General features: G+C 59.9%; 1 protein-coding gene and 1 long non-coding RNA gene across 10 annotated transcripts in view; one reads left to right on the forward strand and one right to left on the reverse strand.

The window, feature by feature from the left end:
• LOC105260787 lies at window positions 1-10147 on the reverse strand. Its single transcript, XR_890573.4, has 4 exons — window positions 10048-10147; window positions 8692-8810; window positions 8416-8589; window positions 1-7842 (listed from the first exon to the last, which is right to left on the reverse strand). It is a non-coding gene; the product is annotated as an uncharacterized LOC105260787 (long non-coding RNA).
• Window positions 9488-26184, forward strand: part of SAMD11 (sterile alpha motif domain containing 11) — a 24367-nt gene continuing 7670 nt past the window's right edge. For 2 of the 9 annotated variants that reach the window (XM_011284388.4, XR_006583808.1), the window contains exons 1-7: window positions 9494-10456; window positions 11622-11713; window positions 15664-15845; window positions 17205-17255; window positions 21233-21357; window positions 24545-24634; window positions 24808-24942. In XM_011284388.4, the coding sequence (XP_011282690.4) occupies window positions 9940-10456; window positions 11622-11713; window positions 15664-15845; window positions 17205-17255; window positions 21233-21357; window positions 24545-24634; window positions 24808-24942 (1192 nt within the window). In that variant the 5' untranslated portion in view covers window positions 9494-9939. Of the gene's footprint in view, window positions 10457-10727; window positions 10862-11621; window positions 11714-13158; window positions 13378-15663; window positions 15846-17204; window positions 17256-21232; window positions 21358-24544; window positions 24635-24807; window positions 24943-26184 lie in introns of those variants that run through there. The other 7 variants (XM_019835963.3, XM_045034878.1, XM_045034881.1 and 4 more) reach the window with 7 other exon arrangements.

Here is a 26184-nt window from a genome sequence, read left to right on the forward strand (position 1 = left end):
CCAGCACTTTTCATTTCGTTTATTTGTACAAATTCTGAAGTCAGGGTCTAGTCTGAGCTCAGAAAGCCAGCCTCACGCTGGATGGGTGCTCAGACCCCCACCTGGACAGAGCGCACCCCTCCTTCACCCTCACCCGGAACCCAAGGGGATGTGAAGACAGAGGGTGCCAAGGAGGGGACGGAGAGGTGGGGTGACTGAAGTGTGCCCACTGCAACCTCATTAGGCACCGTGCCCCTGGGCCAGGGTCAGAACTCTGTCCTTCAACCTGCCTCAGGGCCACCTCCTACCTGTTCTCGGGGCCAGGGGCTAGCCCAGGGCTTGGCAGTGAGAGAAAGCGCTCCTGTTCCTGCACGACAACCTCTGCTCCCTCCCTCTCTTTATCCTTCTCCCCCAGTGTTTGCCTCATCAGACATTGCTGGCCTGGGCCATCAGTGGCCCCAGCCCTGTGCCCTGCTCCCCCTGCTTCTCCTGCCTGCCTCCCATCCTCTTCCCCCTACTCAGGCTGGTCTCTCCCCTGCCTTCCTTTTTCCTGTCCTGGTGCTGGGCTGGGCTGTCCTCCCTTGGGACTCAGAGACTCAGGCCATGAGGTTTCTGTGGCAGCACGGAGGAGTGAGCCGCCTGTGGCTCTCTCACGAGCCCACTTTTAATCCCATTGACCTCTCGTTATACTACAGCGCATAAATTCAGATTTGGAGAGCTTATGTTCCATCATAAATTGGGCTGGCAGACTTCCGATCAACAAGATAAAGCTGTCTCCTGTGAGGTGGGTGTTTTATTGGTCTTGGCTTCAGTGCTGCAGGCGCCAGAATTGGGGGGGAGGGGTGAGTCCTCTGCTCTGGAACCCTCCTGTGCTGTTCAGAGTAGCCTGGTGGTGCCCAGGGATCAGTCTTTCCTGTCGTCATGGGCAGGCACCAGGAACTGAGGCATCCCCTGGACCTGGTCTGTAACTGCCCTTAGATCCCCATCCCCAGAGCACCAGACTGAGCAGCCACTATGAATCCCCAGTCTGGGCACTCAGGGGCCAAGACAGAGACCCGGTGTGCACCCAGGCATGCGTATGTCTGTGCCCCTTTCTCCCTGGTGGACCTTTGGGAACCCAGCCAGAGCCAGAGTGGGGTTTGGGGGTTGGGGGAAGCGGGACTTGCCTGGGAATTCTGGGGGCCAAATGGCTGCGGGGGGGGGGGGGCAGAAAGAGGGAAGTCAAGCCCCTGCCTCCAGAGATGTGGTCCAGAGGGACCCTCGTTGTCCCTCACTGGTGGGACCCTGGAGCCTCCGTGTGGGCTGAGGGGTCCGGCTCTACCTGCAGGTACAGACACGACCTGTCCAGAGTCCCCACAGGCGGACACAGGAAGGTCTTGGCAGCTATGGGCCACCCTGGGCCTGGGATCCTGCCACCCAGAACTGGGAATAATATCTGCTGGCCTTGCCCGCCCCTCTCTAGAGGTCAAGTCTTTCTTCCGAATCTCAGTCTCTGCCAATACCACCTCTCTCTGCTACTGATACTTCCAGCCCAGCCTCTGCACCAGCCAGCCAGGATTGCTTCTAAGTGAGGTCACCCAAATCAGCATCCCCAAGGGGACTTCACCTGGCCCCTCTGAGCACCCTCATCTGCCCAGGGCCTCAGCAGCACAGGAGTAAATCTGTGGCGCCAGGGTATGTGCTGGTGTCCTGGGGTACAGGGGACCCTGACAGGAATGGAGTGTACTCCTAGGAGGCTTCTTGGAGGAGGGGGTGCTGCTGTGAGTCTTAAAGATAAGTAGGTGGTGGCAGGGCCAACATTACCACCAGGTGAGGGAAGCACAGAACCTGGACTCCTGGTATTATTAGAGACCACAAAAATTTTACTTTTAATTTCCCTTAAAACCAGAATGAAAAAAGAATAACAATGAATATTGAAGAATGAATCTATCATGGGCTATATTTATCTTTATACCAATAGAGTTATAAGTTATAATTTGAAACTTTTCAATGGAGGAAAGGACTCCCAAAGACAAAAGGTGCTACACGGGTGGGAACAGGGCCATTGGTTAGTGATTCTAGGGAGTGGCACTCCTGGGCAGAGGAAACAACTCAGCCTCACTCAGAGACACTGAGGGGAGACAAGGAAACAGGAAGTTGGGCCCTGGGGAAGAGGCAAGGCCTGGAGGCCAGGGGTCCTGGACTATTCCCAAAGGAGCCCCTGGAGAACAAGTTGGCCAGATGTGCCCATCAGGCACTGGGTGAGTGCAGGCAGAGTCTGGGAGTATCAGAGAAATATGATAGGTGAGAGGGGCCAGGTTAGGTATTCAGCAGTGAGAGGAATCTAGAAGGGAGCATAGATGAAGCTAGCTGCTTGGCTCATGGGGAGGAGTGTAGTGCCAGCTCAGTGACTGCAAGAGAGGTAGGCATGACAGCATGATGGTGGAAAAGGGACCCAGGGGACCATGGGGTGGATGCCTATGGCAGGCTATAGACTCTTGAGCGTCTGGACTGAAGATAGACTTTCAGATTCCATAACCGGTAAAGAAGTACATACGTAAGAGAAGGGTGCCTAGAGTGGAAGCCTAACCCACTTACCCTTTCACCCATCATACACTCGTTCACCCACCAATCCATCCCCCCACCCATCCTATGCTTGAGGGGTGGGTGAGGCAGAAGAGGGTCCTGAAGGAAGGAATGAGAGGGGAGGCTGAGCTGAGAGGAGGGTCTCAGGGCCCATGAGTGCAGCTCATCTAATACATAGCAAGGCGTCAACTAGAAGCACCAAGGAAAATCCCAATGTGTTGATGCCAAACAAGGTTTATGCAGAAGCTGACAAGGTTGCTGAGGGCCATGTTCCCGGCTGGAAGATGGGATGACCCAGCCCAAGTCCTGGCTTTGCCCCTCACCAGTCATGAATCACCCCATCCTGTCTCTGAAGCCCCAGGAGCCCGGGAGCCCACACACACCTGCTGGACTCAGACACACAGTTACTCAACTGCTAACATGTGGCAAACTCGGGTTTTTGCAAGGCCACCCAGTCTGAAAGAACGGTCTATCTGTTCTGCTGGAAGGAGTCTGCAGCACGCTGACATCTGTTAGCATCTGCATGTACACAGAGCATGAAAGGTCAGGCTCCTTTGTTCTGAGCAGGGCATGAGGACTCCACATCTGGGGATGCCCAGCCTCCTCTATGCAGAGGGAAAACCCCCTCTGACCGGCCCCAGTCCTGCCAGGTGTCTCTTCTGCTCGCACTTTCCATGGGCCTCCAAGCAGCCTGGCCAGTCTACAGGTGGGAAGGCCCCCAGGACCAACCTGGGACTTCGTTAAACGCCCTGGAGAGAGTGCCAAGTTGTGGCCTTGGACAGAACCCTGGAATCGCTGCCCTTCCCCTGCCCACGGCAGGTGTGGGTCCGGCCTCCGCAGGCGGGTTCTGCTCAGTGTCTCAGCCCACACCAGGCTGTGCTCTTCAGTCCAACACACTTCAGGGGCTGCACCTGGGGCACCGTGCAGAACTTCAAAGGGTCGGACATCACAGAGTTCCCGCTCTCATGGCAAAATGTGCAGAGCTACTCTGTTGTGAAACCGCAGACAGCAACGCGGAAGATGAAATGACCCGGTGGAGGACGCGGACAGTTGCAGTAATAAAGGAACCCTCATACCCAGACGGGCACCCACAACGACATCATTGCACTCAGCAGGCATATCACCAACTCAACCAAGCCTTGCAAGGAGGACTGGGCCTTGGATGGGGTCAGGCTAAGTCATCACCTCAGAAAGCCAGCCTGGGCTGCAGCTGTGAAACAGTAAAACTCACTGACCGCCTCAGCATGCTACTTCTGAAAATCCCTGATGTGACGAATCAATGATGACAAGGTGACTGTTGGTCATCTGGGTGACCCTGATGGTGGGACTGTGCGTGAAGTACGCCCAAACAACCCACCCCTCCTCCCAGGGTAGGCAGGCACAGAGTTGCAACCCTGCTGGAGCATGGTAGATGAGGCCGGGCCAAGAGATTCCCCCAGACTTGGGAGTTTTCGCTCTCTCTCTGAAGAAGACGATGTCTGTGGCCAAACCTTAAGAAGCTTCTGGGGATAGGAAGGTAGTCAGAGTCCTGCCTGGGCAGAAGCCCAGTGGGCAGGTGCTGGGAGAAGAGGTTAGCAGGCCTGGGGCTGCCTCAGGCCAGGGAGGCCAAGCCGGGAGGGGGCCACACCAGGGTGGAGCCCTGTAAAAAGCCTCAAATGCTGACACGTGGTGGGTATGTCAGAAAACAAACAAAAGTCCTGCTCGCAGGGAGCTCACAGTTAGCAGGAAGTCCAACATAAACAGTCACTTCCAGGGCCAGTCTGGGCTCGCTGTGGAGGCTGGGAGTCTCTCAGAGCTGGGCCTGGGGGCAGTACCTTCCAGCCACCCACCCTCCTAGCCCTCCACCAACTGGCCCCTTACCTCCAGCTTCTCTCTTCCTCCAGGATTTCTGTGCCGAGGGTCCCCACTTGAACGTCCTTTCTCCTTCAACTTCCACTGACAGTCCTGGCAGAGGCCCACCTGAGCCCATTCCTCCCGCCCAGAGGCCTGACTGCTGCCCTGTGACTGAGGGTGGCACATCCTAGTGTCTCTAGCAGGACCGCGGTAGGTTCCGAATGCTCACAGGTCTTCCCAGGCCAAAACAGGTGAGCAGGCCAAGAGTGAACATGTGACCAGCACAGCTGGGATTGACCCTCCAGGGCCTACACCCCCACAGGGAGGAGCATGGGTCCCCAAGGCCTTCATGTGGGATCTGCACTGAGCGTGAGCACCAGGACCGTGGTCACAGGAGGAGGAAAGCACACTCACGCATAAGCACCCAGCATAGACACACGGGAGCACATGGGTAGCCCTACACTCTCGGGTAAGGGTCTGCTCTTCCCTCACAATCAGCCCCTGCTGGCACACTCCCGAGACGCGGGGGTGTAATGGGACTGGAACTGAGTTTGCGTGCAGCACCACTCCGATAGCTCTGCCACTCCACTCTGGTCATCTCCCTGACCTGACATCCGAACGATTACAGTGCTGCAGTGGCTTGTGCCATGAGGGATAAGGACCACAACCCTATGGACACACAGCAGGACAACAACTGCAGCCAGGGGTCCCCTCGACCCCCTTCCCACCCCAGGCCATGTCCAGGCAGCAGACCAGGTGATGTTTGCAGGGACAGAAAGGGGTGGAACCAGCCCACGTGCCCATTCTTTGGGACAGATTCTTCTGTCTCCGGGGGCCCTAGAAGACTCTATTCCTGCCCTTTGCTTGGCCCTACCTTGGGGTGAACCCATCCCCCAGCTCCTGTACTCTGGGCCCATTTATGGAGAAAGCATCAAGAGTGTGCTAGGCCTGCCTCACCGTGCTGACCAGGGCACCTGTAGCCACATTTCACCCTGACTGCTCTGCTCCGGGCCAAAGGACCCCACAGATTTTGAACCCCTATCTCATTTTCAGATGGAGAGAGTAAGGTCCTGAGAAGGGCGGAGAAGGCTGGGTCATTCAGTGGCTGGCTAGGAGGGCCCACATCTCAGGCCACTGAAGGGTCTGCCACCCTTACCACCTGTGTCAGCCTAACTCCAGCACAACCCAGGCCCAAGAGGGGCCATAGCACGTGACAGGCTGCCCGAGGCAGGTGCTGCTCTCTGTCCCCGGTGACGCCAGTGAGCGGGTGTCTTCACTCCTCCTGCAGAGGAACTTGGCTTGCAGAGCCAGTGGTAGCCAGGTCTCCCATTCGTGTTGCCAGACCAACAACTCCCTCTGTATGGCTTCCGAGTGTATCCAGTGCACCCTGTGGTGTGTCAAGCTCACCTGTGTCACTGTGTTTTTGCCTGGGGTCACTGTGTGTGTGTGTGTGTGTGTGTGTGTGTGTGTGTGTGTGTGTCTGCTTATGCGTGATGCAGCAGGTGAATATCATGGTATATGTTACCAATGCTCTGGCAGCGTGTGCCCTGTCAGTGCCCCGAGTCTGCGAACCCACAGGGGAATGTAGGGTTGACCCTAAGCCCTATCTCTCTACTCCTTTATATAGCATCAGTTAAGGTCGGTGAACAGGCTGGCCTCGGAAACATGTCTATTCCTGAGGCATGGCCTGCAGCCAGCTCACGGCGGGCAGAAGGCAAGGCAAGTCTTAGCAGGGCAGCCCCTCCTGTGTCTGACCTGCAGCTGGGAACCGACACATTCCTGGAAGCTCTGACCACTCTAGCAGGGAGTGTAAAGGAGCCCTAGCTGATTCGCCACTGACCTCTGACCTCCCAGGCTAACCCTTCCGAGTGGAACACTGCTGCCAGCCAGCAGACCCTTGCTCCAGACATGTTGTCTTGGGTATGACGGCTATATCCGTCTGGTGCTCATGCTGCAGGCCTGTGTGTCTATGTATGCTTTTGCACAGGTGTTGGTGGTGTCTTTGATCTTGGATGTAAGTTAACACACATACTGTCTGTGCATGTTTGTGGTGAGGATGTCAGCCTCTGTGCTGTGTGTGCAGCTTGGGGAGCTGCTGTGCGTGCATATGGAAGCGTATAGGCATGAGCTTTTGAGAATGCATGCATCTGTTGGTGGCTTTGGGCACATGTATGTGTACCCGTGGATGTGCTTCCTCACAGCTGTGTCAGCTGTGCCCGCACCTGTGTGATCTGTCCTTACATGCCTTCCTGTGTCTGGCATGTCTGGGCCTGCTCTCCCACCCCGACAGTCACCCTAGATGAGCTCAGGAAGACTAAGGCTGAGGGAGCAGGTCTCCTCTGCATCTCTCTTCTTCCAACCTCACCCATCTCTCTTCCCGGGGTTCCACATCTGGTGCTCAATAAATGATTACTTGGTGAAGGAATGGCTCAAAAGGGGGCTTTAAGGGGAGCAGTCTGGGGATGAGGGTAGGTAGGCACTCCAGGATGGGAGGGAGGCTTCTGGCAGGAACGCCAGTTGTGGACAGGGTCAGATAGCGCCAGAGGAGGCGGTCATGGCTGGCCGAGCCCCGGGTTGGGGGCAGCAGGGTCTACGGGCTGCCCCGCGTTCCCCGGAGACGTCTCGGGTCACAGTCTGCGCTGCTCAGGCCGAGCCGCCCCGCGGGTTATTTATGACCCCCCTCCCCCTCCCTGGCGGCGGCGGCGGCGGCGGCGGCGGTGGCGGCGGCGGTGGCGGCGGCGGTGGCGGCGGCCGTGGCTCCGGCCTCGGCCCAGCGGCGGAGGGCCCCCAGAGGGGGTACCGCGAGGAGCGAGGGCGCCGCGGAGGCCCGGAGGAAGGGGAGGGGGCGGGGCCTCTGCGGGTCGGAGGAGGGGCTTTGGCCGCCTAGCTCACCAGTGTTCCCCCGGGGTGCCGCCAGGCCAGAACGCGAGGCGAGGGGTGGTTCTAGAGCCAAAATTCTGTCCGTCTGACCTCTGGCTCAGTCAGAAGTGCAGAGGAGCACACGGGGCCCCAGATGCCAAACCAGGACAGAGGTGGATAGGAGGGAAGAAGTGAGCAGATCCTTGTGGAAGGAGTATAATGTCCAGGACTAAGGACGTCTGATCCCTGTGGGAAAGTGGCTCTGACCCTGTGGGCAGAGAGGTCTATTTCCCATGAAGAGGGGGAAACAGGTAGGGGTGGGGGTAGGGGTGAACTGATTAGCCAAAGCCCTGGACAGCCCCTGGAAGGGGGTCTCCTGGGAGTCAGGGAGTGGCCCTTGGAGAAGAAGGGGTTCTGCAGGGAACTTTGACCCCAGTCATGGTCTTTTCAGGAAGGCACTCTGGTCCTCCAAAGAGAGGTGGGGCAAGACAGTAGCATGGAGGTTAGGTTGGGTGAGCTAGGTTAGCCCCCATACCTTGCCAGCTGGATCCTGCTCCTGAAAGCCAAAGTTGGGGCCTTCTATGCCCCTCCTTCCCCACTGTGGGCCTGTTCAGGATGAAAGAGGCCAGGGGTGAGTGAGGGGTGGTCCTGCAGAAAGGAAGGGAGGCTCCCTCCGCAGGCTACATGGTACCTTCTCAGATCTAGAGACATACTTCACTAGGCTTCCCTCCCCAAACCTTAGTTTAAAGGTCAGGGGTTAGGACGCCTAAGGATCCGTGAACAGGTGCAGACAAACATGAGAAGAAGTGAGTGGAGGAAACCATCTTTTGAAAGCAGTGTCAGGGCTGTGGCCAGACAAGACAGTTGGCCCCCCTCTGAGTCCTGATAGCCTCTCCACACTGTGCCATGACCACAGATTAACATGATGGCCGCTCCGTGGGCCATGGCTCTTGGGCAGCAACAGCCTCCTGCATCGATTAGAGACGGAGGCACCACACCTGAGAGCAAGACAAGGGCCACCAAAGGTGAATGTGCATCTAGGGTCCGACATTTTCTGGACACCCTGCCAAACGCATCTCACAGGGCTGGCGGGGGGAGGGGGGTGCTGTCTGCGTGCTGGGTTTGGATCTGAGGCTGCTTTCTAGCTTGTCCAAAATAACACACCAGGGAAAGCCAAACCTGTCTCAGCAGCTGCTAGTGGGTTTCTGTTTCTTCTCCTAATGCTCCTGCTGCAAGCTGACATGCTGCTGTGCAGGGAGACGGGCGGGAAAAGCTGCCCTCATTCCAGACCTGCTACCTCAGGACACCAAAGTGGACGTGGATGTAGCGGGTTCCTCTTCCCCAGACCGGCTCCTAATAGGGAACAGAAATGTTCTCAAGTGCACGATCCCACATTCATTGGCCCCTCCTCTTCCCCACATCCCCCAACCCTCACTCAGACAGGGCCCAGCCCACCTTCCTGCCCCACAACGTGGCTCAGATATTGTCTGTCCTGGTGTCAGACGGCCTGGATTTAAAGCAGCTGTGTGACATCAAGAGAGTTACTTGACCTCTCTGTGTCTCACCTTCCTCATCTATAAATGAAACAATGAGGAAAACTCACTGAGATGATCAAGTGAACTAAGGCATGTAAAAGCGCATAGTAAGGTGGCAATGGCTGACAGAATTGTTGTTACTCACAGAGCATGAAGCCTCCCCAACACATCTGCTGAGGCCACACACCACAAACCCACAGCCTCACGCCCTGCAGATGCAGAGGAGACCACCCACGCCCGACAGTAATGCCCACCACCCACCGCCGCTGTGCCAACACTCCTACCCAGAGCCGCCACGCAAGCAGGCAGTCCCAGATCACCGATCCCCCAACGGCTAGGAGCCCACTCCGGGTCCTGGGCCCGCCCCCTCCCCACGTGCAGTCCCGGACTCCAGCTGCGCCCAGTGACTCCCTCAACAATGGCGCGGTAGGTGCGCGCGGCCTCTCGCTGGCATACGCCCCTTCGCACACCCGGGACTCCCTTTCTCCTATCCTCGTCCACTCGGGAATGAGGCAAGGGTGCGTGCAGCCCCGTCCCGCCACCCCCCGCCGCCAGCCGCGTGAGCCCAGTCGGCCGTCACGCACCCCCTGCCGGAGCCCGCGCCCGCCCGCCCGCCGCGCCGGGGCCGTTTAAATGGGCCAAGTTGTGGCGGCGGCGGCGGCGGCGGCGGAGGCGGCGGCGGGAGTCTCCCAAGTCCCCGCCGGGCGGGCGCGCGCCAGTGTACGCGGGTGCGCGGCCGGGGCGGCCGGGCGGCGGGGCGGCGAGGCGGCGAGGCGGGACCTGGGCCTGGGACCCCCGGGCGGGGCGAAGGGCCGCAGACTTCCCGACTCCACTGCCAGGCTGGGCCCGGCGGGCAGTCCGGCGAGCGGGGCGCGGGGCCGCCTCACGGGGCGCGGGCGCAGGTGGCCCGGCGCCCTGTGGAGCCCTGGCGCTCCGGAGCGCGATAGGAGATCGATAGCAGCTCCCGCGGCACCATGACTCGGGCAGCCGAGGCCCCGCCAGCCGGCCGGGAAGCGGTCCGAGGTGGCCCGGCGGGCGGCGCGGCGGCAGGTGCTGGGGTGCAGTAGCGGATAGGGCGGGCGCGCGGCCCTCGAGCTCCAACTCCAGCCCGGGCCCAAGCAAGTTGCGCCGGCGGCGGAGAGCCGGGCTGCAGGGCCACCGGCCCGCCATGCCGGCGGTCAAGAAGGAGCTCCCAGGCCGCGAGGACCTGGCCCTGGCTCTGGCCGCCTTCCGTCCGACCCTGGCCGCACTACCACTGCCGCCGCTCCCAGGCTACCTGACACCACTGCCAGCTTCGGCCGCCCTGCCCCCGGCCGCCTCGCTACCCGCCGCGACCGCCGGCTACGAGGCGCTGTTGGCTCCGTCACTCCGCTCGCCGCGCGCCTACCTGAGCCTACACGAGGCCGCCCCGTACCTCCACCTGCCCCGGGACCCCCTGGCCCTCGAGCGCTTCTCTGCCACTGCGGCCGCAGCACCGGATTTCCAGCCGCTGCTCGACAACGGCGAGCCGTGCATCGAGGTGGAGTGCGGCGCCAACCGCGCGCTACTTTACGTGCGCAAACTCTGCCAGGGCAGCAAAGGTCCGTCCATCCGCCACCGCGGGGAGTGGCTCACACCCAACGAGTTCCAGTTCGTCAGCGGCCGGGAGACGGCCAAGGACTGGAAGCGCAGCATCCGCCACAAAGGTGCGGCCGCCACCGTCCCTCCTCTACGCTCCCCGAGGACCCCTGGGTCGGGACCCCCTCATTCTGCCACCTGGGAGACTCCGTCTCCGCCCAGAGAGGGCGCTGCGGCTCCGGGGCTGCAGCAGAGACACTCCCCCGCCAGCCCTCCCCCCCCCCGCCCCCTCCCCCCCCCCCACCTCCGCAGCACGGTCGCCTTGGTGGACCGAGGCAGAGCTCCCTCGGCCTCCACCGTCACCCCAGCTTGGGCCGCGGTGCTCTGGGCTCCCAACTGCATGCAAGCCGGCCCCTCCTCCCACTCGGAAGGTCTTTGCGGGATTCCTGGGCATCGTGGCTCAGGGGAAGTTTACGGGAACTCGGGAAATTGCGGGAAACCGGCTGGGCGGGACACACTTCCCTCCCTGGTCGGTGAGCCCCCAGGATCCGGCGGGAGTCGAGGGACACACATGCGGCCGGGCTGCGGGTGGGACTTGGTGGAGGGAAGGGGAAGGTGTGTGGGTGGCGCAGGCAGGTGGGGGGCGCGGGGGCGCGCGTCGGGGCGGGGGCGCGCGCGGAGCTGGAAAGGCAGCGGGGCTGGTAGCAGCCTGCTTGGAGAATCCAGGAGTCTGGCTCCGAGGGCGGGAGGTGCGGGCGCCTGAGCAGGCAAGCAGGGGAGGCGCGGCGAGCGCCAGGCGCGGGGGTCGGGGGTCGTTAGAAAGTTAGGGACCCGGTCGCGCTGGGCTTTGGGGTTCGCGGCTCAGCTGTGGCTGCCCTCTTCCCGCTGCGGGGTCACGCGCAGTCCCGGGTCCTGGCGGCGCCGTTCACCTGCGCGCTGGATCGACCTTCCTGGGCCCGGTTCCCAGTCCCCGCAGACAGGCTTGGAGAGGGTTAGAGCGCGGGAGGGGGGACGCAGGGGGCGGGGAGGAGGCGGCTTTTGGTCAGGGGAGGGCGCTCGCCGGGAACTAGAGTTTCTGAGCTCTGCAGATCCCCGTGGCTTCCGCGAGGGTGGGGTGGGCGGCAGGGCCTGGGGGTGGGTTCGGAAGTTGGATTGAGGTGGTTGTTCACACACGTGCCGGGAGGGGGAGCGGGCCTTGCAGTTTACTGTGCCCCGAAAGCGTTCCTGCGTGCGTCGACTCTACCTGTGCCCAGCCCTGCTCTCTCACCGGTTCTGCCTCCGCCCTCCTCACAGGAAAAAGTCTGAAGACGCTTATGTCCAAGGGGATTCTGCAGGTGCACCCTCCGATCTGCGACTGTCCAGGCTGTCGAATATCCTCCCCAGTGGTGAGATGTGGGAGAAAAGTTGGGGCTTTGGGATCTTCTTTCTCCCCTGCAGAGCTTGTGCCTGTTTTCTAGGATCCAGAGTCCGTGCCAGTGTGCAGGAGGGAGCCCCTGAAGAGCAAACAGGGGAGACTTTGCTTTGGGTGGGAATCCTGGGGGAGCCCTCTCCCCTTTGGACGCAGGGCCTGATCACGCCTATCTTGGAGCCACTCCTTGGGGAGCCTTGGAGCTGCTTCTCCTGAGGTCCTGGGGACAGGGTGTGAAGGTGTCCTCCCTGGACATGTCATCCAGCTGTGGCCTGGGGATCCTGCCCTGTCACATGTTTGGGGGGGGGGGGGTCCCACTGTGTCAGCTGGCCCAGGTTGGGAGAGAGGCTGGTCCCAGGGTAAAACTTGTTCTGGGATGTAACAGTGTTGGCTGGCCTGGATGTGCATTCTGGGCTGGTCACAGCTTAGCTGTGACTAACATGTGTCTCTGGGATGCCAAGAACTAGACCCCTGCTGGGCAAGGCTCTGGATGTCCAGGAGAGTCTGAAGATACAACCCAATTAGGGGCAGAATCTGAGCAGTGTGGGCCTTTAGTGTCAAGAACTGGGGTTGGAGGCTGATGTGGGGTCCCCACCCCAGCGCAGACATATACGACCCCCTCACTGGCCTAGCGGAGCAGCAGAGATCGGGGTGCTGTGCCTGCCCCTGAAGCACTGTCTTCCATGTCACATGTCCTCCAGGCAGCGGTAGTTGGAGGGTTGATCTGAAGAGGAAATTGTCTCTTGAGAGGAACCAGTTTTGAGCTTCTGGGGGAGAGCCACTTAGGGCCCTGGCTCTTGGTGGCAGTTAGGGTTATGCCGCTGTTCCTGGCACCATCAGCAGCACCCTCTCACAGGAGGTGGTGAGAGAGGACCCGAGACACCCACCTTCGGCTTCTTTGCTTTGGACTAGAGGTAGGAAGAAGAAAGGGACGTCTTGGTTTCCTTGTGGACCCCGGAGGTAGCTAAGCTGGGCGAGCTGGGAAGCCACAGACACCCCTGTGAAGACAGACACCAGATCAGACGCACAGATTGGACAGGGGAAGGGGGATACAGCCTCGCCTCCCCTGTGTACCTATCCCAATCACGTGCCTGACACGGGCTTATCGCCAGAGTCTGTTGCACAGGCAGCCGGCCTCCTGCCCGCCACCACGGTTCCTGCCTGGGGCAAGAGACTGAGTTCCTTCCCCACATATGCACCTTTCCAAGGAGCTGGTACTGGAGAAGAGTCCTCTGGGCACCTTCCAGGCTGGCCTGGAGTTTCTCCTTGGGTCGGAGGGGACCCGCCTCTCCCAACCCACTCTTCCAGAGATCTCTCCCAAGAGTGTGGGGTACAGGTGGCCTGAGCCCAGTATCAGTTTCCCCAGGACACTGCTTGGATTGGGGGCAGGGTGGGTGGGTAGGTCAGACAGGGATGGGGCCCAGCCTAGAACTGCCTACTTGTCTGGGGCTCTCAGGTCACTGCCCTACAGGAGGGATGCCTCGGACCTGGGCCTGCCTCTCCTGGACCTGGTCCCTCCCAAGCCTATCGCTGTACCTCACCCTTAGGAAGGAGCTCCACAGACTTCCTTGTCTTTCTAGCATCCACCTTAGCCACATAGAGACTGTCTTGCTCTACACCCCCCCACAGCCAGGCCCAAAGGTACGTACACACTTCAGAGTCACAGATACTCCAGGGGCAGAATGTGGGTGTGCATGTGGCGCGGGGATCGTGCAGCCATGCAAGCTGGCTTTCACGTACCCACGCTTGCACTCTGAGGGGCCAGTGCTTGGCGAGGGGCAGAGGCTGGGCACCCAGCTTTCAAATCTGTGCTGCCGAGCACGGGTTGAGGTCTTGGGTGTGCCTGGGAGGCATGTATGTTCTCTGTCCTTGGCTGGGGCCCTGGTCCCTCTTCCTCAGTTCCCCTTCACAGGAGCCTCTCCAGGCCAGCACAGCTGGTCAGGCTCCGTCCCAGGTGGCAGTCTTACTGCTGTCATTTCCCTCTCCTCTTCCTTGTCTTACAGATGAGAAGCAGAGGGAAATGCATTTCCTTTTCTTCGCGAGAGAATAGTTTAACTAAAGCAGAAAGGAGAGGAGGTCCAGGTGCTTGGGCTACAATAGGCTAGAGAAGGGCAGGGCTGAGGGGACTTCCCAGCAGTGCACACTTCAGACAGGCCAGGGGCTGTTGAAAACACTTCCCCCTGGAGCCCACTAGCTGGCACAGAGAGGCACGGGGACCAGACAGGCGGTCACACCTACAGCCTCACCCACTCTCTGCTATTTCCAATAGAGCACAGGGCCAAGGCCAGGGTCTCAGAAGGGGCCACAAAGCAGGCCCTTTCATCTTTCAGGCCTACCCTCAGACTCCATTGCCCCACCCACCCCAATGCTGTCCCGTATATCTCATTGAGTGTGTTGCAGAGAGGAACATGAGGGTGTCCCAAACGGATTCATAAGGGCTGGCTTATGGAGACTGGCTCCTGGAGTCTGGGGATGGGGCTAATTGTGGTCCCCAGATCCAGTTGAGGAGGGGGAGAAGACCGGGGCTCCCTGGCTCTCGGCACCACTGCCCAAATCTGGAGCTTGAGTGGGCTGGGTCTGAAGAGAAGGACCCTTACTCTGGAGGACAGGACTACTGTGGTGGCTGCACAGCTGTCCATTAGGTCCAGGATGACACTGGTGAGGCAAGACCCTCCTTCACACCTTCCTCCTCGGGTCCCCAGGTATGGTGGCATTGTCCTGGCAACAGGGAAGAGGGTGTCTGAGGAGGCCTCAGTCACTGAAAGGATGAGAGAGAATTAGATAATCCCAAGATCCCTGCCACGTCCAGGAAACAGCAACCTGTTATTAAATAAGGAAAAGCTTCCTGCCCACCAGAAAATAATCAATAACTCTTTTCTTCCACTGGGGCGGCAGGACCTAAAGACACTGGAGGGAGCGGTGGTATGTAGGGACCTTGCCTGTCCCACTGGTGTGTGAGCATGCTCTGAGCGTGGACAAGCTCAGTGCGGACTGGCCTCCACGTCTGTGCAAATGCCTCCTGCTCTGATCTCCCAGCATACGGCACACACATGCATCCACATACTCACAACATGGGTGCAGGGTGGGGAGAAGTAGGTATTGTGAGAGATACTGAATCTCTGTTTCTGACCCAGAGGCTGGGCCCCGAGAGGGGCAGGGGAGAGGCTGGGCCCTCAGAGGCTGGGTCAAAAGGTCTGGGCTGGTAAGGCCTCCCCACCAGGTGACCTGCGAACCCCAGGACTGCAGTTTGCAAGGGGTCAGCAGGCTCAGGCCCCAGACTCAGGCATCACACTGCCCTTGAACTGGACCTGGCATGGCACTAGCAGAACAGAAAAAGGACCTGGCATCGGTTGGGGGTTCACACAGGAGCCGTGTGGGATTGTCCGGCAAACACATGCAGACAGTGGTAACGGCACATGGAACAAGTGGCAGAACACAGACCTCTGTTGTGGGGGCTCTCACGGCCTCTTGGGGCTCCCTGGCACCAGGAAAGCCGGGGCTGGCCTCCAGGTGGACATCCCCGCACTCAGGCTGATCGCCTGTGGAGGGAGCGAGGCTGGACTATGGAGTCTGGACAAGGCATGTGTCATGAGCAGCCTGGCCAGGGCCCACAGCCCTTCGCCTCACCCCCCTCCAGGGTGGCATGGAGCAAGGAAGGTGGTCTGTGGAGGGGTCGCTGACCCAGGCCTCAGCTCTCTGCTCCTGTCTTCGCCTGTGGCCACCGGGGCTCCTGTGGACCCTGGGGCCTGCACCGCAGGCTAGAAGCACCTTAGCAGGGCCTTTGATGGTCCCTATTTGATCTTAGTGGTTGCTGTGAGGGCTTCTGTCACCCGGGCCCTGCCCGAAGGTTGGGCCTGGGGTGCAAGCTGCCCAGGAGGCTGAGGGTCCTGATTTAGCCTAACCTTCCTCTGCTCCCTCCCTTCCCAGAACCGGGGGCGGCTGGCAGACAAGAGGACGGTTGCCCTCCCCACTGCGCGGGTCCTAAAGAAGGAGCTGACCACCAGCTTCTCGGCCAGTGATGGTGACAGCGATGGGAACGGCCCCGCCTACGGGCAGCGGCCAGGCTTGAAGCAGGAGGACAGCCCCCATGTCCGTATCATGAAGAGAAGGTACTTTTACCGATGACCAGGTGGGGAGGGCACATGGGCTCTGGCTGTGGTGGTGAGGGAGGGACATCAAGACTGGGGCCTCCAGGCAGCTGAGAGCCAGGCCAGGGTGAGGGCCCTTGGACCTCAGGACAGGGCCCAAGTTTGGATTTTCTTGTCTTGGTATCTGCCGAAGCTGAAATAGCCTGAACCCCTCCATGCCACGGGACCGTAGTGAGAACCCACCCGGAGGGAGGGGCCGACATGGTTCTGTGGGGGGGGAGGAAGGAGGCTGGGCCAGCGGCTCTAGGAGGAGGGCAGTCAGGGAGACCCAGGAAGGGATGGCCTGGCGCCACCACAGCCAGGCAGAGAGGAGGAGGCTGAGCAGCCCCTAAAACGCTCGTGCTCATTCTCCTTGGCAAGCAGCGGCTCCCCTGGCTTCTCACCGTCCCTTCCGGCCTTGAGGGTCACTATTCCTGACTTCCCACCCTCTCCCCTCCTGGCAGAGGCACCTCCCTCTGTCCACTCACCTCTTCATCCCTCCATCTGTCTGTCTGTCCATCCAGCACATGTCACACATCCCCAGAGTCTCGAGGCCTTTTCTCTTCTCGCCTAGTCTTTTAACATGTTCCAATTTCTCCTACCCTCAAATAACCCTCCCAAACCCCCAACACCCCCACTTCCCAGCCCCCATACCCCCGCTGGCTAAGGTGACACGCCCACACAGGCTTCCAACCACCCTCCTTCAGCCCGAGGGTCTTTCTGGGAGCACCGCTGTGGGTGAGGACCCAGGCGCAGGGCAGAGCTGTTTCCTTACTTGACGGTCGTACTGTTGTTCTGGCATCCCTCCTACCTACGGGGTGCGGTGCTCACTTTCAAGAGGCAGACTGGTAGCACCTGGGACCCAGGGAGCTGCACCCACCTGGGCTGACACTGAACCATTGGTGCTAGCGGCAGTCTGGGGGCTTGCTCCGTGCCCTAGTTCCAGCCTGGCCGAAGCAGCTCTAACAACAAGCAGTTTGGGTCCGGTCATATGGCTGCTGGGCAGAAGAAGCCTTAGGCTGCCCTGCCCCCTCTGCGCAACGTGGCAGCTCTTCTGGGTTCGCTGCACCAAGAGGCAGAGGTATGGCAGCCTCGGTTCCGTCCTTCCCAGTTTCTTTGTTCCGTGAGACCAGGAACTGGCTCCCACCCCGTGCTTCTATCCTGATGTCAGCCACCGGCTGGTTGAGCTGGTACCAGACGGCACAGGAGACAAAGCTGAGCCAACCCAGTTCCCTTGGGGCCAGTGCTCTGGGGCAGATGAGGGCTATGCCATACCCATGCCCTGCTGTTCACGTACTAGGTCCCAGAGGCCACTTTGACCCTCTGCTTCTCTCCTTGCAGAGTCCACACCCACTGGGACGTGAACATCTCCTTCCGAGAGACGTCCTGCAGGTAGGGTTCGGGTCTGGGCCAGGCTTTTCCCCATACCCTGTGCATGGGCAGGATGGAGACCTGTTGCCCCATGTCCCCTGGGTCTGCTGCTAAATCTCTCTAGCTCCCTCCCTTCCTCCCCTCCTTACTCTGTGGTCTGTCTGTCGACTTGTGCCCGGGCCTTGACAGCAGCACAGGCATGGGTTCTGGGCAGCCCAGTCCTGGAGCCAGAGTGCACTCCCCTTCCCACATGGGACTGGCCATTTGAGTCGATCTGCCCAAAGATGAGGCCGTGACCTCTCCCTCTCACCCTCCCAAAGACCCACCAGGAGGTGAGAATGGTGGTGTGTACATGGGATCTTACAGGATGCATAGGCGTTTACTAGGGAAAGAGGAAGTCTGCAGAGGTATGGAAGAACAAGGCAAGGGGATGTGTGGGATGGGGGTGGGGGTTTGGGGGGAACTGGCAGGTCTGACTCAATTGAATGCTAAAGAACTTTGGGTGCTGAGGCTGTAGGACAGGGTCCTCCAGGCAGTGAGGAGCCACCAGAAGTTCTTGAGCAGAGGACTGACAGAGTGTTTTGATGGGGTCCTTCTTGGAGGCCCTGCCCAGGAGGTTGGAGGTTTGCTCCAGTACACGGCACTTCGGGCTGTAGAAGCATGGGGGAGGGCAGGGGGCTGCAAACCCAAGACTTAGTAAGGAGAGACAATGAGGGGACCTGATGAGGAGGTTGGGGGACATTGAGAAGGCCCAAGTTCCAGGTTCCAGAGGGGCAGAGGATGGTCAGTCTGTGGATGCAGCCCAGGCTGCGGTTTCTGGTCAGCGGGGTCAAGTCTTACCCTGGGGCTTCCAGGGAGGACACAGGAAGGGGTCAGCCCAGCAGGTTAGGGGCTTGCGCTCCCCACCCCCAGCCTGGCCCTGTGCCATATGTGTTCTTAGTTACATCTCTGAAAATGTTTGGGTCCTGGAGCCGGATTACAACGAAAACACCTTCAAACTTATTTCCACCTCATTCTGAAGTTGCCCACTCAACTGTTCATTTTTATGAACCATCATGAACATTGATGACATTTTATGAGCCTTTTACTTGGGAAGCCACAGGATAAATTTGTCAGCGAAGCTTATAGGGAACCCAAGGGAGGCTCCTGCATTCCGAGAATGACTCCTCCTGCCTGCAGCCCCCTCCTCATCCACCCCAGCCTTGTAAAGTGAGAGAAGGTCCCAGGTGTCCAGACGCAGGGGGCCCCTGGTAAGGGGCCAAGTCCAAGTGCATGTGGGGGTCCTTCACTCTTGCACAAGCTCCCAGAGGTGGCTGGGATGACTTTCTGGATTTTACCAGAGGGGAGATTGCCGTTTGGGGGCAGGGGCAGAGCATGGTCAAGAGGACTTACAGCCCATCCGCCCTCTACCTGCTGATACGGCCCCTCGGCCTCTGGCCAGGCACACAGCCCAGCTGCCTCACACTGCCCCCTCCCCGGCTCTGTCTTTGTCTCTTCCTGGCTCCTTTTGGCCCCGTCTGTCTGTCCTTGTCTCCTGTCTGTTCTCTAGGCTTTGTCCGTCCGTCTCTCTGCTATTCTCATCCTTTCGATCTCTGCATCCGTCCACTCGATAGTGCCTGTCTGCTCGAACATCCTCATCTCTCACTCTCCATTTGTCTGTCTCTCTCCATCCATTGGCCTGCCTGCTTGAAACTCCCACCTCAGGGGCCATGCACCCCAGGCAGCAGGCAGAAGATATGGTCCCTGCCCTCCTGAGGCCCCTGAGTTGGCTAGGATATGGGCAAGGACTGGACAGTATGACAGTCGCTGAGGGAGCCTGGAGGAGCCCAGGGTGCCCCTCAGAGAGAGTTGGGGTCCAAGGGGCAAGACCCTTCTCCCTCATCCTCGCAGCATACCCTCCTCCATGTAGCCCCTTCTGTCACTCAAGCTCTCCCCCTCACCTTCTGACACACAGCCCCACTCCATGGTGCCACAGAGAGCCTCCCAAGTCCCTCATGGGCTTTGTCCCTTGTGCACAGCAGGACGCAGCAGAGGGTGTTTCCATGGCCACAGGAACCTCGTACTTGGGATGCCAAATGCTAGGCTTACGCATTTTCAGCCTGCTGTTTCTTTGTAGTTTATATAAAACCTGGCATATTTTGTTCAGTGAGTGGCCAGATGACCAGAACGTTTTCCAGGCTGTCTTGGGCCCTGTGGGATAAACCCCCAAGGCAGAGAGCAGGGGTGGGGTGGGCGGCAGTGTTCTGGTTCCCGCTAGGCCTCACTTCCACCGTGCCACAGCACCTGTGCCCGAATAACTGACGTGTCAGTAAAAGAACTGATGGCCATAGTGGGGGGGGGGGGGGCGGGGGGTACAGTCCAAGGTCCCTGTGTGGGCGCTGGACTAAGGGTTCATGGGGAACAAACTGATGGGCTCTTTCCTCACCTATCTGGTCTGCGGGTAGTTGGTTCACTTCCTATAGGAGCCCTGGGGACACCAGAATTGGATCCCCTCAGGGGAGAACTCGGAGGCGTCTCTAGACACCCCCTCACCCCCTCCCTAGTGCTGAGGACAGCAGTTCTCTCCTCAACACCTTCGCATTGATGAGGATGATAGAGGGATGAGAATTGCTGCCAATTAATCCCATAAAGTACTTACTCCCACCCCACCTGCACTCCTGTTTGCGTAGGGGGGGGCCCTTCTCTCCTCCTGGGAGAGGCGGTGGGGGTGGGGAGAGAACCCACATCTGGGTCTCCCAGAAGGCTCTAGAGCCCAGCCCTGGAGTCTTTGGGGGCTGAAACTGATCTGCTTAGGGGCCAGCCTGGATTAGCCTACTCCAGCCGCCCAGGCCAGGGGGGCTGGGGGCTACTTAATGAGGTTTAGGGTCGGTTCCCAGGTCACTCCGTGGAGGCCCTCTAGCAGGGGCCCAGCTGGGAGGCTGCTCTGGTACAGGTGGGCCAGGGAACAATGGTCCTGGGGAGGGTGGGGCGCCAAGGGCCCTCCCTGCTCCTCTCCTGTTCTGTCTTGACTTCCTGTTGCTCTAGGCTGTATCTGTGAGATGGCGGGTGACCCTTCCCTGTGCCAAGAACATCAACAGCAAATGGGGCCATTTACACACACAGTCGCACTGAGATCTTCTCACTCCTTCTTTTCTCTGGGACTCTGTGGTGTAGGATTGAGCTGATTTAGCAGGAAGAGAAATGAGGAAACAAAAGAGTTAAATACATGCTTATTCCAGGCCCGCACATGCCTGGTGGCTGAGGCTCTTAGCTGGGAGCCTTGGGGAGAGCAGAGTGTCCTGAACACACGGGATGACCAGGCTCCCAATTCATGTTGTATGTCTGTGTGTCTGTGTGTGTCTGTAGGTGCATGCTCTTTAGGCCCTTTGGGTGCGTGTACACGTGTCCCTGTGTGTGCACACACCTCATTGGCTGCAGGTCGTTGGTCCGAATCTTGGTTTCCTTATTTGAAGAAATTGAGGGTCTGTGGGTGGTTACAAGTTTTAGTTGAAAGAGCGCGTGCAACTTCCTTAGTGAAGCACAGTAGTTAAGTGCTAGATAAGTGATATGTGCATGTATGACAGTGTGTGTCCTCTCTGGGCACCTTCTCATGAGCAGACCCCACCCCCGCCCCCTTGCCTGGTGATTGCTCTGGTCACTCTGGGGAGAGCATGGCAAAACTGAGCTGGGCTCCTGAGCTCTGTACACGCCCTCCCTGGGGACCATGGTGGGGCCTGAGTGTAAGGTCCCGTGCCAGGTAGACACTTGGCAGGTCCTAGTGGTCTTGGGTGGGGCTGGATAGGTCACACCCACTAGATGTTTCCCCTGGGACCGGCCGTGGGGATGCCCATATGTGTGCTGTCACAGGCCACAGAGAGGTGTGTAGGAGGCCTTGCGCTTTTGTGTTGTCCTCGGGCTCTATGCGTGCCCACACTCGAGCTCGGTCAGGCATTTGCTGTACCCAGCACTGGGCACACGGCCTCTTGGGGTCTCACCCTCACTGTCTTGCTTCACGACAGCCAGGACAGTGACCTGCCCACCCTCATATCCAGCGTCCATCGTAGCCGCCACCTCGTTATGCCCGAGCATCAGAGCCGCTGTGAATTCCAGAGAGGTGGTGTGGAGATCGGCCTGGGAGCTGCAGGTGAGGAGCTGGGGGGCGGGGGGGAGAGAACAGGGCTGCCAGGGCCACTGCAGCTCAGCCTGGGGACAGCCTGCCCTGCCACCCTCCCAGTGTCTCTGCTCAGCAGCTCTGGATGCCGCCACCCCCAGCAGCCTTGGCTGGCAGCCAGGGAGGCCAGCGGAGGCGGGAGGTGGCAAGGCCGGCTGTCCCCTGGGGCTCCATGTGATGGTAATTGTGTTAATCCCGGCCAGCTGGGCAGACAGGAGGCACAGGCAGTGGCTCCACCGTGGCTGCTTCTGGGGTGGGCTTGGAGTGGCCAAGGCCACTGCCATCCCCTTCCCATAGGAGCAGAAGCAGGAGGACAGTCACGGATGTGCAGGCCTCATAGAGGCTCAGAAATGCACATCGTGAATGGCTCACTTGAGGGCAGGGACACGCTCTACATGCATGAAAGTGCCCACCGACCCCATGGAGCACAGGCGCCTGGAGGAAGGGGGTCCGTCACCTAAGAGAGGGGGCATCTCTGCAGGGGTGAGGCAGGAGGGTGCTAGCTCAGAAGCTCCTGGGGTCATCTCAGAGGGACGGCTCCTGGGGGCAGCAGGAGCTCAGAAGGAGGGAGCAGCTGGGGGACACCGCGCCGCCCCCCCCAACAGAGGAGTAGGCCAGAGGGGACTTGGCCACAAGGCTTTGCTGCAGAGAATGGGGCATGGCTGAGCTTCGGCTAAAGGGGAGGTAAGAGGAGCTGGCAGGGGCCCCTCGCAGTCCTACGGACCCTGGACAGGGAAGTTTCCGGCAGTGGCTACAGCTCTCAGAAAGGCTGGGGAGAAGACGGTCATCCCCCATTAGTGCCCCCAGGCGTGCCTGTGCCTGGGAAGGCCTTTGTGGGGTGGGTGTGAGGGGGCTGCTTCTGGAGCCTTGTTGGAGGCGGCTGAGCAGGCAGCTGATAAAATCTAATTGCCCCATCGATCGGGCGGAGCTGCGGGAGCCACACGGTGATTGAGATATTCTAAGCCAGCAGGCCCTCCCCATGCTGCCCGTACACATGGAGACCTCCCCACGGTACACAGCACGAGTGTGCATGTGTGCCCTGCTCCCAGCTGGGGCTGCATGCCTGGGGCCTTCGCGTGGCCCTGCACCCAGCTCACACCCCGTGTCTGGGTGTCACCGTGCCACACACCTGTGTCCTCACTCTCACTTTATGCTGAGACGGGCGTACAAGAGTGTCAGGGGTCACAGGTGCTCTGCATGGAGTGTCACATGTGTGCGCTGTGCCCAGGTTTTGTCAGAGTTTGCCCTCTCCTCGGGGCTGCAGTCCCCCATTGGCTTCCACTTGTGCCTGTGGGCCCTTGGGTGCAGACATTTGCCTGCCGTCACCTCCTCTTGCTTCTCCGGGAGTCGCTTGTCAATCTTATTCCCACAACCCCAGCCCTGGTCCTTCCCTGGATCCTAGACAGGAAGGGCAGTGGAGGACTGTGAGGGGCTCAGCTGGGGTCCATGCTGGCATCTTACGACTATGTGTGTGGGTCTATGAGTGAGTGTGGCCCTCATCAGGGACTGGTGGGCCCCCAGATCTCCATGGCGGGATCTTACTGTAGTCACAGGGCTGAGTCTCACTGTGGGCCCTTCTGCCTCCAGCAGCACCTCCCCCAGACAGAGGGGAGCCTTCATCCCCCAAGAGAAAGGGGAAGGGGAGGTTCCACTGTGGAAAATGGGAAACAGAACTCAAGGAAGTGAGGGTGCTGGGTTCTTTGCTAAACCCAGAAGGGGTGTATGCAGGATGGGGTGTGGACCCAGCCCAAAGCCACTTCCAGGCCCAGCACAGCTGGATGTCTGAGGCCCCAAGGCTGTTGGGGGCTGGCCCTCAGGCTGGTTGTGCCCCCTACCTGTCCTGCCAGGTCACTGAGGTGGGGACCCTTCAACCAAGCAGTGAGGACCTCGTCTCCCAGGGCAGGGGTTGGGCTGCTGAGCCCAGGCCAGTGGCAGCGAGGTGGCTGAGATCAATAAGTTATTAGCACCATTCTGTCAGCTGTAAAGTGGAGATTGATCGGCCTCTCACTGCTGCCGCACTTCCCCGGCCTGATAAAAATGACAGATTAAGGGAATAAGAGAAAGGAATTAGGCTCTGGGAATTAGGCTTCTGGGAAGCCTGCCTTGCTGAGGTGTCATGGCAGGCCTGGTTCACAGAGGGGGTAGCCCCCTCACCCCACCCACCCAGGCGGCCTCTCAGGTCAGAGAGGGGGCCAGAGCACAGGATCTGGCCTGGAGGCCAGCACTGGGGTGGTCCCAGGAGAGCAGGGCATCTGCTGAGCTGTTCAGCAGAGACCCCCACCCCAGGCCCTGAGCTCAGGAAGGAGGGATTAGGGCCTGGGATGGAAAGGGGCTGCCTTGGGGAGACAGATGAGTATGTTTTAGATGTAGGACCTGAGAGAGGCCTTCGGGAGAGAAGCTGCCCCTCCCCCCACTACTATGGCCAGGCTGTGTAGAGCAGGTGAGACTGCTCAGGGGTGCCCTCAGGAGCTCAGAGCCCAGGTAGGCAGGTAGGCAGGTGTGTGGCCGGAAAGGCCAGGGTGCTGGCTCAGGCCTTCTGAGGGCAGTGAGGGGTGTGGCCTTGGTGGAGGTACCCAGGAGTTGGTGTGGCAGGTGTGCCTGACCTTGGAGGCTTCAAGGTGGCCTTGGGGGCCTGCTGCCTAGGGACTTCGCTGAGCAGGTAGAGGATAGGGGAGGTAAAGTGGCTTCCGGTCTAAACCAAAGCCTTCCATTCCCCTTTAGCAGAATGACCAGGAGGGGCCATTACTTTGTACAGGAGACTAATCTGGCTGGGTAGGGGCAGCAGGGTGCCTGTGGGGTCCTGAGTTGCCACCTGAGCTGTTAACCACAAACCTCCTGTCACATACGCCAAAGCCCAGGATCAGAACTGTCCCTTGACCTGTCCAAAGCCTGGCAAGATGTCCTTTGGGAGCCTGGGCTGGGAAAGGCTTTGACCTGGCCAGGATCCAAGGGCACCTGAGCAATGATGGATTTGGTTCCCCAGCATCTCTACCATCTGGGCCTCCCCATGGCACGATCCCCTACCCACGTGTGCTAGGCTCTGAGCTGAGGTTGGCAGGGACCGAGGCCTGGGCTGGGTCCCTCCCTGCCCCTGGCCTTCCCAGCCTCCATCCCCTCCAAGCCCTGAGACACAGGGCGGGGCTCACTCTACCTCCCCCAGGTGACCTGTTGGGCAAGAGGCCAGGCCGCACCCCCCACGTCAGCGGTGAGTGCCCACTGGAGAAGAAGGCACGAAGCAAGCCACCCCAAGGTGGGAACTCAACTTCAAGGTGGAGGGACAGGTCCCAGAGGAGGGAGGGGGTAACTCAGACCCTGCCACGGCAAAATCAGCCCCACAGCAGGGTCTAAGAGGGGAGGCTCTGCTTCTCTCCCATGGTGACATCTGAAGGAGAATCCCTTTACCTTATGCTCCTGCCAACACAGAGACTCTGTTGCTGCCAGAACTAGGGCCCAGCATGGCCCCTGAGGATCACTACCGCCGGCTTGTGTCTGCCCTGAGTGAGGCCGGCACCTTTGAGGACCCGCAGCGTCTCTACCACCTGGGCCTCCCCAGCCACGGTATGTGCCCCCTCCCCATGGCACGATCCCCCACCAAGTGTCTACCCACATGTGCTAGGCTCTAACTATCCCTGGAGGCCTCTGCTCAGTGTGAAAAGAGGCCCTGGGGTCTTTGGCTGCTAAGACCAAATCTGGGTCTGGATGTGGGTCTGTAGGCCCCTCGGTCCCTACAGGCCCCTTGTAGGTGGGCAATGAGGAGTCACTCTCCTCCCCTTCTGCCCAGGCAGCCACTTGCCTGGGCAGATGTGGGGGATCCCCCACCTGCATACCCCACTGTCTCCCAGACTGTCTAGCAGAGCCATGCCTCACTTGTGACACGCAAACACTGTCATTTCACAGACACAGAAAACAGAGTCTGAGGTGAACCCCGGTGAGAGTGGGAGGTGGGGACTGAACCAGGCCCACCTGCTTCTCTCCAGTACATGCAGCTTCTCTTTGTCCCCGGGTCTATATGCTGTAGTCCTTCCTACTCCAGCTGTCAGGGCCATGTGTGCGATTGTGCTAGCCACCTCACCTGGGGGTCAGCCTGGGTCTCTAGGTGGGAGGGGCCAAGAGGAGGGGAGTAGTCAGGCTAGGACATCCAGAAGGCAGGATGGGCGGCAGTTGGGATGTGGCTACCAGGACCTCACCGGTGCTCAGGAGAAGCTCCAGCTGGAGGCGGGGACCCTGCCCCACCCGGTTCCCCACCCTGTGCTCTGTCCATCTGTCCTTCCTGCCTCTCATGGACACACCTCACCCACCCACCATCTGGCACCCTGACCGGCTGCACCTTGGCCTGGCAGACCCCAGCCCACGGTGCTGCCGCTAGCTTGGCTTTTCTGGCTGGAGGTGGGTGAGGGGTGCTGGGAAAGGGGGCAGGATTTCTTCTCCTTACACAAGGCACTGTCCCCCAGGGCAGTCAGGCACCGAGAGCCTGAATAATTCACCAAATGTTAATAATTTAAAAATCTTCCTTTTTAATTGCTTTCCCTGCCCTGCCTGGGGCCCCGCTCGGCTGGCCTGCGCGGGGGAGGGGGCGCCGGCCACCGGGGAGCAGCACCGGGAGCGGGGCTGTCAATCATGGCCCTGCGCCGCCGCCCCCGCCGCGGAGCCGACTGTAAATAACCGAGGCCGTCGGGCGGGCGCGGGGGCGAGGGGCCCCGCTGGGATCGATGCAGGCGGCCGCGCCGGCTGGGCTCTGCGGGCTGGCACCCGGCCCGGGCAGGGCCCACCTCCGCTTTTCGGGTAATTAATTTATAAACA

The sequence above is a fragment of the Felis catus genome, chromosome C1, assembly GCF_018350175.1.
Source record: "Felis catus isolate Fca126 chromosome C1, F.catus_Fca126_mat1.0, whole genome shotgun sequence".
In the NCBI taxonomy this organism is placed as follows: Eukaryota; Metazoa; Chordata; class Mammalia; order Carnivora; family Felidae; genus Felis; species Felis catus.